This window comes from Arachis ipaensis, chromosome B8 (assembly GCF_059453495.1).
Source record: "Arachis ipaensis isolate K30076 ecotype BB chromosome B8, ASM5945349v1, whole genome shotgun sequence".
NCBI lineage: Eukaryota > Viridiplantae > Streptophyta > Magnoliopsida > Fabales > Fabaceae > Arachis > Arachis ipaensis.
The window spans coordinates 4,818,871-4,833,363 of record NC_142443.1 but is presented as its reverse complement, the minus strand read 5'-3'; the positions used below and the strand labels follow the sequence as shown (position 1 = coordinate 4,833,363).

Sequence of the window (14,493 nt, the reverse complement as noted above, 5' to 3'; positions counted from 1 at the left end):
AAACGAAAGAAGATGAAATAAAAAGAAAAAATCATGTTGCAGTTGTTGCACGATTTTCAAAAAATCCTATTGAAAAGTCTTCTTTTAACTTGTTTTAATGCATTTATTTATTATTTATTTATTTATTTATTTATTTAAGATAATTAGAACCATTTATATTATTAAAAATTTAAATTATGTTATTTTTTTTAAAATAAATAAACAATTCTAAAAGACCCAAATCCTATATAAATGTATATAAATTTAATTTTTATGTGACAGTATAAAAATATTTATCCACTTATCTAATAATATATTATCATAACAAAATAAATATTTTTAAATTATTATTTAAAAATTATTTAAATATATAAATTTAACTAAATAATCATATAAAATTTTTTATATACTAGTATATCAAAATTAAATTCGATATAATATATTTGATAGTCACAGGCTCACAGCAAAAAATTATATCTCTTGATCAGATTTCTTTTTCTTCCTATTATGAAAAAAATCTAAATATCTTCTACATTCAAAAAAAAAAAAAGATAATAATTAGAGAATAAAACTGTTATTTTATCTTTTTCTTTTCTTTTCTTATAAAATGAGGACTCACTCTTGAACAAAAATATCAGATTTTGAGCAAGCTAGCTGCTTGTGAGTTCTGTTGTCATCGGCACACACAACCATCAACCAAGTCTCTCTCCGATCTTCAGCTTCAGTTCCAATGTCTAATCAGGGCGAATCATCGGACCCGTAAGTCAACTCTTCCATTCTTCTATTTCCTTTCAAAATTCGTCTCTTTCACTCCCCGCTAAGTAGTTCTTCTTGTTCATTCCTTAGGTAACTTTTTTATTCTTTTGGGATTATTGAAGTTTTTGTTTTTTGTGAATTTAAATTTTCAGGAAATCGGGGAAGAAGGACTACTCAACGGCCATTCTTGAGCGGAAGAAGTCGCCGAACCGTCTTGTGGTGGATGAAGCCGTCAATGACGACAACTCAGTCGTGTCCATGCACCCTGATACCATGGAGAAGCTCCAGCTCTTCCGTGGCGACACTATCCTCATCAAGGTGACTTTCTTACCCTCCTCTATCTTCTTACTTACCTTCCTCTTGCTGTGTCTTAGCTCTTAACTCTTAATTGATTTATTCGATTCCCCACAAAAAGTATTCTTTTTCAAAGTCTCTTTTTGGGGTGCTGTTTTTGTTTTGTTCTTTCTTAGCGAATGGTGTTGTGAGATTTTGAGTTTTATACTGTGAAGTACTAGGCCATATATACTAAGAAGAAGATCATGATTGATTGACATGGTTGCAAATAGAATTGGATTAAATTTAAGATGTTATTTACGAAAATTTGTATCTAATGAAAGCATTTCGAGTTTGAAGTACAACTATCTAATTTATCTCTTATATTTGTTCTTTGTGTTGCAACTTCTAAGTCAGATGGGGTTTTTGATTTTATATGTTTGCAGGGCAAGAAAAGGAGGGATACTGTTTGCATAGCTCTTGCTGATGACACCTGTGAAGAGCCCAAGATCAGGATGAACAAAGTTGTGAGGTCGAATTTGCGGGTTCGTCTTGGAGATGTTGTGTCCGTGCACCAGTGCCCTGATGTGAAGTATGGGAAACGTGTGCACATTCTGCCTATTGATGATACCATTGAAGGTGTCACTGGCAATCTGTTTGATGCTTTCTTGAAACGTGAGTTTCTACCTTGAGCTTCTCTTAAGTTGCGGGTTTAGGGATAGCTACTGAATTTGACTTGCTTTATGAGCTTGCTCTTAGTGATGAGTACTTTAATTTGAGTATTTCTATTAATGTTATAAGACTTCGTTACTGTCAACGTGTTTTGCAAAATTTCTTACCTCTCTTAAAAGTCCTTACAAGTTGCAACTTTTTGTTTTGAATAGGCTATACATGACTTGTGTTTTTCACATTCACATTGCTTGTGTTATAATTATAGCAAGCTATTATTATTATTATTATTATTATTTGGAGAGACAGTAGTCTTGGCTTGTCAAACTTGGTATGATTGATTGTCACCTTTCTTGATATTTGATTGAATTGAATTGATTTGAATGCATGCCAAACTGACTTAGTAGTATATATAGAATCTACAATCTTCAGTTTCTTGGACGACATTGATATTACATGTGGAATATGATTATTTTGGTGCTTGTAAAATATTATAACTTTTTAATGTAAATTTTGCAGCTTACTTCTTGGAAGCTTATCGTCCTGTCAGAAAAGGAGATCTATTTCTTGTCCGTGGAGGGATGAGAAGTGTGGAGTTTAAGGTCATTGAAACTGATCCTGGGGAGTACTGTGTGGTTGCTCCAGATACTGAAATCTTCTGCGAGGGGGAGCCTTTGAAAAGAGAGGATGAAGAGAGGCTGGATGAAGTTGGATATGATGATGTGGGTGGAGTCAGGAAACAAATGGCACAAATTCGTGAGTTGGTAGAGCTTCCCTTGAGGCATCCACAACTCTTTAAGTCGATTGGTGTGAAACCACCCAAAGGTATTCTACTTTATGGACCCCCTGGTTCTGGGAAGACACTGATAGCAAGAGCTGTTGCTAATGAAACGGGAGCTTTCTTCTTTTGTATAAATGGACCGGAGATTATGTCCAAACTGGCAGGAGAGAGTGAAAGCAATCTGAGGAAAGCATTTGAAGAGGCTGAAAAGAATGCACCATCCATCATCTTCATTGATGAAATTGATTCTATTGCACCCAAGAGGGAGAAGACACATGGTGAAGTTGAAAGGAGGATTGTTTCACAGCTTTTGACTCTTATGGATGGATTGAAATCTCGTGCTCATGTCATTGTTATTGGAGCTACCAATCGCCCAAACAGCATTGACCCAGCATTGAGAAGGTTTGGTAGATTTGATAGGGAAATTGATATTGGTGTTCCTGATGAGGTTGGCCGACTTGAAGTTCTTCGTATACACACTAAAAACATGAAGCTCTCTGATGATGTAAGTTTCATTGTCTCTTAACTTTGTTGGTGTGTATACACTCTACCAGGTTGTGCATGCCATGCTGTGGCTCTGGTTGTAGGTTGTTCATTAATTCTTTAATGTTCTTAAATTTTCTGTTGCTTAACTCTAGCACCGCTGTCCTGTAGGTTGATTTAGAGAGGATTTCCAAAGACACACACGGTTATGTTGGTGCAGACCTTGCTGCCCTTTGCACTGAAGCTGCTTTGCAATGCATTAGAGAGAAGATGGATGTCATTGACTTGGAAGATGAAACTATTGATGCTGAAATACTGAATTCTATGGCAGTTACAAATGAGCATTTCCAGACCGCTCTTGGAACGAGCAACCCATCTGCTTTGCGTGAAACTGTAAGTGTTTGCTTTGTATCCCTATAGTCTCAAATCATTAGTTGATCAGGTGATATGGTTTTCCTACATTATGGTTTATTTTGTAACGAATTGCCTTTGTTGACACTTGACAGGTTGTTGAAGTGCCTAATGTTAGTTGGGAGGACATTGGAGGCCTTGAGAATGTCAAGCGTGAGCTGCAAGAGGTAAATCTTGCTACTATGCACTTCACACTGTTGCTTATTTTACATATTTATTTAATTTCTAACTGCTTTTTTGTTTTTCTGTGGACTCAGACTGTTCAGTATCCTGTGGAGCACCCAGAAAAGTTTGAGAAGTTTGGCATGTCACCATCTAAAGGAGTCCTCTTCTATGGTCCTCCAGGATGTGGAAAAACTTTGTTAGCCAAAGCAATTGCTAATGAATGTCAAGCTAACTTCATCAGTGTGAAAGGCCCAGAATTACTTACAATGTGGTTTGGTGAAAGTGAAGCCAATGTTAGAGAAATTTTTGACAAGGCTAGACAGTCGGCTCCGTGTGTCCTCTTCTTCGATGAGCTCGACTCCATTGCCACTCAGGTTGGTTTTTCTTATTACATCACACTCTTAGTCTCTTACTCTATTAATATGCTACTAAATCAAACTGAGTTACATTGTAATGTTGTGGGACAAAGTTAATAGTTTACAATTGTTTGTATAAACATCACTGTGTCATTCATGTATAGAGAGGAAGCAGTGTTGGGGATGCTGGTGGTGCTGCTGACAGAGTTTTGAATCAACTTCTGACTGAAATGGATGGCATGTCAGCCAAAAAGACTGTGTTCATAATTGGGGCAACTAACAGACCAGACATCATTGACCCAGCACTTCTTCGGCCAGGCCGTCTGGATCAATTGATCTATATTCCTCTTCCCGATGAGGATTCCCGTCACCAGATCTTCAAGGCCTGCTTGAGGAAGTCACCTGTGTCCAAAGATGTTGATTTGAGAGCACTGGCCAGATATACTCAAGGATTCAGTGGTGCTGATATTACTGAGATATGCCAGCGAGCATGCAAATATGCTATTAGAGAAAACATCGAAAAGGTATACTTTTGATGCAACATTAGATTAAGTTGTCATTGGTCAATTACAAAACTCTGATGAATTGTATGATTTACTTCAGGACATAGAACGAGAGAGGAGGAAAAGCGAGAACCCTGAGGCCATGGACGAAGATGTCGTCGACGACGAAGTTGCAGAGATCAAGGCTGCTCATTTTGAAGAGTCAATGAAGTTTGCCCGCAGGAGTGTCAGCGACGCGGATATTCGCAAATACCAGGCATTTGCTCAGACCTTACAGCAGTCGAGGGGATTCGGAAGTGAGTTTAGGTTTCCAGAAACTGCTGAGAGGACTACTGGATCTGATCCCTTTGCAACTGCTGCTGGCGCAGCCGATGAAGATGATCTGTATAGTTAGTCGGTTTTATAAGCTCTGTATTAGTGTCTCTAGACTTTCCCTTTAGTAACATCGGAGCCTCCTGTTTATTTTGCTTTTAATATACTTAAAATACACATAAACATAAATTCAGAGCTGATATGTTACTATGTTTATATTATGGATGGAATTTTTAGTTTTTAGATAATAATTGTGAATGTCATGCATTCTTGCATGGTCTCACACCGGATTCTCAACAACCATGTTGTGTGTTTATTTAAAACCGTTGAAAGTATACCCTGAAGTGAATTGGATTCAATATGTAGATTATGACATAAGAAACTATTAAAGTGTGTCTAATACTTGGCATTGACTAGTGTTATATTTCAGCTGAGGGAAAGAACCATATACTGAAAATTGAAGTTTCTGGAAAAGTTTGCATCAACCAAATAATACAATTTAGTAGATAAGAAAATGAATTATTCTTCACGTTCAAGTAATTTTAACATTCAAGTTCATTCAAGTAATTTAGAGTTCGTGTTTTTTTCCCTCTCTTTCTTCTCCCTTGGCGGTGCTTTTTCTTCTTCTTTCAAATTCATTCATGCATGCGTTCTTGTTCTTCTTCTTCTTCTTCTTCATCACCAACACCACCACCATCTCATCCTCCTTCTTTTCTCATTTGAATTTCTTCTCCTCCTCCTCCATCATCATCATCATTATCGTTATCGTTATCATCATCTTATACATATCTTCGTTATCGTTATTGTTATTGTTGAATTTTTTCATGTTGATGAATGATGATGTTGTCTGATCCAAATTGATTTTCGATGTATTTTTGTTCATTATTCAATTTTGTTTGTGTGATTGTTTTCGAATTGAGTTAATTTTTCGTAATTGTTATGTAATTTCAGTTCATTTATGAGTGAATTAAGGTGCATTTGGACTCGTTCTCTTACACAATTCAAAACTTTTTCTCCTCGCTTCTTCTCTTTCATCTTTTTCTTCTTCATCTTCACCTTCTTATTTTATTTTCTCAAAATTCTTTTTTATTTATTCTCTTGAGAGGAATGAAATCAAGAAAAAGAGAAGAAAATATCAAACAAAAAAGAAGAAAAAATATATTAATGACGTTGTCTGATCCAAAATTGATTTTGGATGTGTTATTGTTCATGATTTAGTCTTATTTGTGTGCTTGTTTTCAAGCTGAGTTTATGTGTCGCAATCATTATCGTAAATTTCGGTTCATTTCTGAGTTAATTGTGTCGCAATTGTAATATAATTTCGGTTCATTTCTGAGTGAATTAAGGTGTATTTGGACTCGTTCTGCACAATTCAAAACTTTTTTTCCTTCCCCTCCTCATTTTCTACTGTTTCTTATTCTTCTTTTTCATCTTTTTCTTCTTTATCTTCTCCTTCTTATTTCATTTTTTTAAAATTCTTTTTGATTTACTCAAATTTAACACAATTTCTGAGTTCTGCATATTCTTTACCATTGTTCTCTGCTTCTCTTTCTTTCTGAGTTAATTGTGTCGCAATCATTACGTAATTTCGGTTCATTTTTAAATTAATTGTGTCGCAATAATTATATAATTTCGGTCTATTTCTGAATGAATTAAACTGCACTTGGACTCATTGTCCTACTCAATTCAAAACTCTTTCTCTCCACCTTCTACTCTAATAACAGCAATAACAACAGCAGCAAAAGAATGACAATGAGGAGAAAATAGCGAAAATGAAGAAGAAGGAGGAGGATCAAGGAGAAACTGCACTTGGACTCATTGTCCTGCTCAATTCAAAACTCTTTCTCCCCACCTTCTACTCTAATAACAGCAATAACAACAGCATGACAATGAGGAGAAAATAGCGAAAAAGAAGAAGAAGGAGGATCAAGGAGGAAGAGGAGGAACGCTAAGAAGAAAAGATGACGACGATAACGTAAAATCTGTGAACGTAAATGACTTGGAAGAATGATATATGTGCGTAATCAACTCTTCTTAATAAGAGTAGTTTTTGTTAATATTGGGTCTACTTGATTGAATGGCAATATTACTTGGATGTGTAGCACATTGTAAAAAAAACTGAAGTTTCTATAAAAAAGTTTACATCTACCAATAACATCATGAAATTGCATATATAGTACTCCATAGTTGGATTTTTAGTTAGACGGTTGAAGGTTTTAGTACTTGGTGTGACAAAAAAAAATAAAGCTAAATGTTGATTCACTCTTTGGTATAATATTTAGCCAATGTCTCGGGCATCATCCATGCACCATCATTGTCAAAATTGTAGGTGACAATATATATATGTCAATAACCAAAGTGATGAAAACAGACATAGTTAAATTTCTCATCTTTTCTAGCTACTGATACTGGTGTTGAAAAGCCATATACAATTAGGAAGAGAAGCAAGAAAAGAAGCAAAAGCCTCTTCCATTTAAGAAAACACGTTCAAGGTTGTTGTTTCCCCGAACGCATTCCGGAGCAGCCGCTAGATCCTAGTGGATCATAGTTGACGAATCTGCTTGGGGCTGAGTTATGCCGGAACCCTTTCGGCAAGCAACCCTTCACCTCTCTGACTTGGAACACCTTCTGCTTGTGATCAAGTTGTGGCTTCACATATGTTTCAACTTCTGATGAAACCAGTGGCCTTGTCACCGTACTTGGAGCACTAGGGGGAATTATCCTTCCACCCATGGTTAAGTCTAGTGAAAGGAGAAGATAAAGGGTTATCACCATAAGAGACACATGTGCTGTAGACATTCTTTTTGTTAAAATGATCTCAATTGAACTATTTTCTATAGTCTCTTATGATTTTGGCTTGTAAATGTGAAAGAAGCTAAGCTAGATAGATGGTTATGTTTTGTGAGTATAGAAGAGGTTTTTATGGTACAAGATTGTTGAAAATGGCTTGATACTATGCAGCCTTAAATAGGCCTCGTGAATAGGCAAAGAAATGTCACAAAATTTTCACGACATGGCATTGTTTAATGTTTAGTACTACTAATTAGTACCTTACCCCACCATTACTATTGAGGTTGTGGTTTCATTGTGAGTTGGCAGGGTGGGTGCACCTTATGCTCGTGAGTTCTTGTTATTGCACTCACCCAGATACTATATTACTATTCTGTATACTCTCTAATGGTTTCTTCTTTGTTATGTTCTGCAGATTAGGAGAGCACTTAATGAATATTTAAAGGTTACATAATGATATAGTTAAGACTTATGTGGTTTTGTTTTATTTTTCTACATGGCAGTTGAATAGTTGATTGTTCATTATAAGAATTCAAGGCATTGAACAAATTTCTATAATGACTATTGTTATGTAGCTGTATTTCCCATTAAATTTGTTGGTTACACTATGAAACTAACCAGACTTCTTTAATTTTGTGGTGGTAGCTTTACCCCATCCACAAATTGTTAAGCTCCCTTAATAACACCACCTTCTCCAATTAAGTTGCCATTTAATACTTTGTTTCTAATGAATTAAACAGCTATAGAATAAGTTTACAATTTTATCCAATGAGATTATTTTTAGATAATCGTTCAAAGTGTGACTACAGAAAAAAATTATTTTACTTATGTTATATTAAACATATTTGTGTAACATTTTATTAAATTGGTAGTAAAAACAAATTAAAAACCACTTAAAAAGAGTTAGCTTAATTAGCAAGAATGATATAAGTTTTAAGTCTTTGAAGTGAATGACACTATTTGGACAGGGCTGTATTATTTAGAAGTTGTAAGAACTTAAAATTCTCTGCCTATTATATCTTTTATTATATAACAAATAAAAAAGTTAGGAACCAAAACTTTATTACAGATAAAACGGCATTGAATGAGAGGATTCATCAACCACAAGCAAAGTATAACTACTCATGAAGTTTAATTTTTAAAGGAGAATATCAAACCATGGTTCCCTCTATTTTCTCCCTCCTATAAAATTGAAAACTTAGCACAATAAGTGTGGCTAGGTAGGACTTAGGAGCATAATTGGGTTAGTTTGGTAGAATGAAATATGATAGATATGGTTGCAACCTTCAAGGTAACTACCGACAGTAATAATTGGACAGTTAAAAAAGAATGAAAGAAAGAAAAAATGGAATTAAGATTATACCAGACACATTTACAGAGGCTCATAATAATATGGTCGAACAACTCATGTTGAGGGTCATAAAAATGTGCAAACTTTACCATTTATGATACATGAACCGCTAGGGTAGTGGATGAAAGGAGATTCATGAGATTCTACTGAAACTTCAATTCGAAAATTGAAATGCACATAACATATTTATTTATTACTATCGATATGAAATTCGGGTGCCACATTATAATAGTAGTAATTGCATGAGGTGTGTTATTATTAACAACTTACTGCCTCGAAAAGGCAAAAAAGGTTTCAGAGGCGACAGGCCTCAAATTTACTTTCCTCACGTGAAACTCCTCACTCCTTGGAGTGTTTAGATTTTGAGCCCATGGCTACGAACAAACAAAATCTTTGTCGATTTTTATTTGTATTTTATATTTATTGCTATGTCTTTGTTTGTTTCATAGGATTGTTATTGCCACTGGGGCTTCACAATAATTTATAAATGTCTTCTTAGTAAATGATTTCTGAGTATCTTCTTAAGTGCTGAAAAAACTTAGATTTGTATGGATTTGATGTAATAAAAATAATTTTTTTATAATTTTATAGGTTAGGCTTCGTCAGACTATCTTCATTTATATTGCATTCTCACAATTTGGAAATTGAAATAAATTACAAGTTGAACTTTAACAATGGGTATTATTGTTGTAAACTTGCAATTGTAATATTAATTGAAAGTATGGTAAACTTTTAAGTAATTAAAGAGGAGGAAGTGTTGTTTTCAAGGGCATTTAGAGAGTTGGTCTCCAGTTCGGTGGAACCACCATGACAATTCATTGCAATGTTTATGGTTATGGAGTAGTCAGTCCACAGTTTCACCATGTTCTCAGAGAGAAGGTCCCGTGTGGTTGTCTCATCAATAGGTATCATAAATTGAGTCTTTTAACTTAAAAGTAAATTATTTAATTAACAAAGTTGCTTTTGTGCTGGCCAGAACTCAAACATCCTCATACAAAACGTGTTATTAGAAGTTTTTCACTTATGAATTATATTCTTTGACCCACTTCATCTAGGGATGATTAGATTGTACCTCCTTTGTTTCTTTGGATTCTAACATCTTACACATTCTTTCATTTTCTTAGTATTTTTTTTTTCTCAACATATTCCTATTTGTCTCTTCAACAGTAGTACTAAAACTCCAAGAAAGCAATGAGGGGTAGCCCCTTCCCTTGCTGTTAAACATGGTAATATAGTACTCATTCAAAGCCAATCAAGACGGCTCAAATAATGTGTTAGCTTATCAATGTTTTGCACAGTTGACCACTTTTTTGTGGCTACTCATTTTAACTTAATTACATGTATGCGCACAGTTGACCACTTTTTTGTGGCTACTCATTTTAACTTACTTACATGTATGCGCACGCATTTTTAGCTCATTGACCAACAACGGCTTCTTAAAAAAAAAAAGAAAAGTATCTCTTATCTTACTAATGGCATTATTCACCGATAAGGTGAGTTACCTGATTATATATTAACATAACAAATTACAATCACCTGAAATATCTCAGTTTACAAGATAGACCACAAAAGCAAATATGCAATGAACAATGATCCAACAGTAGTTGCATGCCAATTTTATGAAGATACGTTTGCGTGCAAAGAATGAAGACGAATATTCATATGATAACTATCCAACTACTAAAAGAGAATCTTCATTCTCTTCACCATTTTTCCTCTCCACCATAGTATGCACCAATAAATAGATAATAGATAACAATTAGTTCATTATTAGACAATTTATTACTTAAAAAAAAGGTATATAATAGCAAATGAACTCCTCTCTTAAATCAGTCACGATTTTTCTCTAAGTAAAATAGTTGTTCAACCTTTACTGCATAACATTTTAAAACTACAACTATGCAGCCAAGTTACTAAGAACCAATCTATATGTTCATTGAAATATCAGGTCACGCTAATTCAAATATGGAGTCTACAATAAATCATTACAAACCAACAGGGATTTAAGTTTTCAATTATGCACATCAAACGCTTGTACTTCCCCTTCTTTGCACTGGTTTGTAGAGCACAACTGTAACAAACTTGGAACGAAAGCGATGAGTGAATCCCAAAGCCACCACAGATCTTGGTGGCTCTCTGTTCTCAATATAAAGATGATTTAGAATCACATTTTGAGGCGATGGAAGAGTTGTTGAATTGTCTATACTAGCAGGATATCCCAGCAAACTGTGCTGCAAATGTGAAGGAACCATAGGTGGATCCCTTGTCTCATCTTCATTTCCTGGATATACATTGTTGTAGCTAGAGTCAGGTGACTTTGGAACTTCAAAGCCAACCACGGTCCGTTCATCCTGCAGAAGATTGTATAATTATTAACCATATTACAAATAAGCAATTGATATAATTTGTATTAGAATAAGTTACTCACATGATTTTCGGCATATGAGCTGCTCATATTGCAATTGGAGCCAACAACTAACAACGTGAATTCATCAACTAGAGCTCAAGATATCAATATAAGCCTGAAGAAAGAGTAGTTCTGCCTTCAATTAAGAATGCATAATAAATATATGTAAAGATCCATAATATAATGAACACTTGCATATCATTAATCTAAGGAGCTAGTAAATTGTCATTCTAAAATGTATGCATGAATAACTATTATATATTCTAATTGATTAGACTTCTGTCTCTTGCTCATCAATCTCATGCCTATTATCAACTTATGTACTTTGATTACCCCTTATATTTCACTTCAGCATGTTCCCTTCTTCCAAAGCACGAGAGAAGAAAACATCTTCACCACTGGAGCTTCTATGATGAAATTATTCTATCCTAATAGGTAAGCACATCTAATAGGGAAATCTTATGACTTCACTCTGCATAGAGTTTGCTATGATAAACATGGGAACATATCCTTTGGTGCACACAACATAATTGCATCGCACAGCGAATGCAATGCAATCAACAGTACATATTAAAACTACCATTTGATTACTACACACATTTCAACAACTCTGCACTATTAGTGAAATTAGTTCATGCTACCATACAGTCCAGACATGCTGCTATATAGAATAATCAGCTAAGAAGCAGCTATTTTTGCAAGAACCCTAAAGTTTCAGTGAATCGTGCATTTCACACTATAATACCAATTAGCCAATCATACACTCATAAATCAAGACACGGTTTATAGCTACAACTTTTACAACAATAAGCTTAGAATTACAGCCATTTATTTATACAAAAGAAAACCCTGAAAAAACAGAGTACACGTACAAATCTCTATTAGTTCCGGACCAAACAAAAACCCAAAGCACATCAAATTGAGCGCTCCAAATGCACGCCGCAATTAATAAAAATAAATATTTAAGAGAACAAGAAGAATATTCGAGAAGATGGTACCTTGTAGAACAACGCTTTCGATTTGGCTAGTTACCGAAACAAAGGTAATTATGAAGGAATTGCGAGAATGCGCAACCTGGTTGGGCACATTGAAATTGAATTGAAATAATTTAGGGTTTGATGATTGTGAGAAAAAAGGATGGGAAGGTGGAAGCGCATAAAAGAAACCCTAAGAAAATGGAGGGAATAGGGATTTGGACATTGAAGAAGAAGGACGACAGCTAAAGCAATGTGCTCAGCTCACAACACAGCTGGCATCACTGTGTTCTCTTCTTCTATTCTTTAAAACGCACCGCTTTGCAATTTTTTTTTTGGGCAAGAGGACTATAGGAGGAAAGATTTCCAATTTTTTGTTCAATATGGTAAGAGACCATAGGAGATTTTTATTTTTTAGTGCCAACTAAAAAAAATTATATAAATGTGGAACGACCAGAATCAATCAATAATATAACTTTAATTTATTCGTAAAAGTTGAACTAAAATCTTATGAATGAATATAACTGATGAATAAATACAAAAGGAGCATCGTTAAAGAATCAGAATTCGTTTGGGAAGTAGGAGAAGCTATTTTTTTTTTTTTTTACTTTTAGATTATAAAAAGTCAAAATATGTGTATTTGACACTATTTTAAAAAAAAATTTTAATTTTTCGAAAGGTTAATTTACAGCTTTTTGAAAAAGTAGAAATATATGACTTCTCTGTTTCTCGATAAGTCATTCTACCATTTTCGTAAAAAAATTAATTTCAAAACAAAAAAAAAATTACTTTCCTTATTTACTCTGTAAAAAATACTGACCCTTCACCACCATTTTCATGTAAGGTCAGCACTGGCCTTCCACCATTATTCCACCATCATTCTCACGCAATGTTTCAAACCTCACCATTTTCACGTAATGATTCATGTGATGGAAGTATTGATCCTCCACTACCATTTTCATTTTCAAATAATATTGCATCTGAACATTCTACCGCATATATTTATTCTAAGTATTTTTTATCATTTTATCACTCTATTTTTTATTATTAAATTTGTATTTAACTGTGTTATGAAGTTTCAGTTTTAATTTTATTTTTTTCACATGTGATTTTATAGCAAGTTCTTAACCTCAATAAAGGAGAAGGGAGTTCTAATAGGAGTAAAAAAATAAAAAAACAGCAACAAAATATACATTGACACACATTTTATATTTATTTTTTATTTTCACCTACCATATCATACACAATATTAGTGATTAGGTTATGTAAAATCAACATTCAATATTGGAAAGTATTTGTTATCATCGTTATTTTAATATTTATTCTCTTCTGTAAAAAAAATTTATTTTTTGAGTTATTTATCCAAACACTACAACTTTAAAATAAGTACTTTTATAACTAAAAATTCAAATACAAAATAATTTATTTATAAGCTGAAATTAATAAAAATTCTTATGCTTTAAACTCTTTTTTCCAAAATAACTTATTTAAGTTATTTACCCAAATTGGATCTCACTATAATTTATTATTTTTATCAATTATTAATTAATACTATTTTAGAAATATTGATAACAAATATAATATTAAATTATTAAACTAAAAATATTAACTTATTGGCTAAAAGTACTTGTTAAAATAAATTAAATTGTTAGCCTTAATATTTTCTCATACAAAAAATTAAGCATAAGTTCCTGTAGTTGTGTATTAGCTCCAAGTCTAACTAAAAGAATTTATAGAAAACGATTGATTATTGTAATTTCTTATAGCTGTAATTTTTTTTCTATTTTTTTAAATTTTAAGCTTAGTTATATATTCATATTTTGACCTAAACGATAAGTCAGGCCTAAGTTAAACTAAAAGGCCAATTCATAATATTGGTTTTCACTGTCTATCCGACCTTCTCGAAGAGGTCAGGATCAACATGAGTAGACACTTAGCACTTATCTAAGTAATTGCCTCCGTAAATCTCTCTCCCACTACTAGAAGGAATATCTCAGCAACCCTAAAATAAGGAGACGGTTATCCACCATCGAAAGTGGAACTGCTTCAACGGTGGTTATTGGCTCATCACCTATAAATACACTGACACCCCTCAGGTATACTTAAGTTCCAATATATTCAAAACTTGCTAAACCCCTTGCTGACTTAGGTATCGGAGTGTCTTTGCAGGTACCACCCCCCATTCTTCAAAACAAACAAATCAGAAGGCGGCTTACAGACGCTAGCCAGCCTAAGACCCTTTCTTTCCAACGTTTGGGCCACACGTTAAAGTCCAATCAGTCC

General features: G+C 33.9%; 2 protein-coding genes across 4 annotated transcripts; one reads left to right on the top strand and one right to left on the bottom strand.

The window, feature by feature from the left end:
- The first annotated feature begins 502 nt into the window (after positions 1-502).
- LOC148547048 (cell division cycle protein 48 homolog) lies at positions 503-4,936 on the top strand. The gene is made up of 9 exons (XM_088496271.1): positions 503-738; positions 888-1,053; positions 1,455-1,683; positions 2,197-2,963; positions 3,113-3,334; positions 3,448-3,519; positions 3,610-3,891; positions 4,038-4,397; positions 4,477-4,936. The coding sequence occupies exons 1-9, from the start codon at positions 710-712 to the stop codon at positions 4,768-4,770; spliced, it is 2,421 nt and encodes an 806-aa protein (XP_088352397.1). The 5' UTR covers positions 503-709; the 3' UTR covers positions 4,771-4,936.
- Positions 4,937-10,588: 5,652 nt separating this feature from the next.
- LOC107614227 (5'-AMP-activated protein kinase beta-2 subunit protein) lies at positions 10,589-12,654 on the bottom strand. Of its 3 annotated transcripts, none has more exons than XM_016316454.3 (3): positions 12,235-12,654; positions 11,258-11,372; positions 10,589-11,180 (listed from the first exon to the last, which is right to left on the bottom strand). In XM_016316454.3, exons 2-3 carry the CDS (start codon positions 11,282-11,284, stop codon positions 10,854-10,856), a joined length of 354 nt encoding a protein of 117 aa, XP_016171940.1. In that variant the 5' UTR covers positions 11,285-11,372; positions 12,235-12,654; the 3' UTR covers positions 10,589-10,853. The 3 variants fall into 3 exon arrangements, with proteins under 3 accessions (XP_016171940.1, XP_016171938.1, XP_016171941.1); XM_016316452.3 differs by having other exon boundaries at positions 11,258-11,351; positions 12,235-12,590; XM_016316455.3 differs by having other exon boundaries at positions 11,258-11,368; positions 12,235-12,493.
- Positions 12,655-14,493: the final 1,839 nt, after the last annotated feature.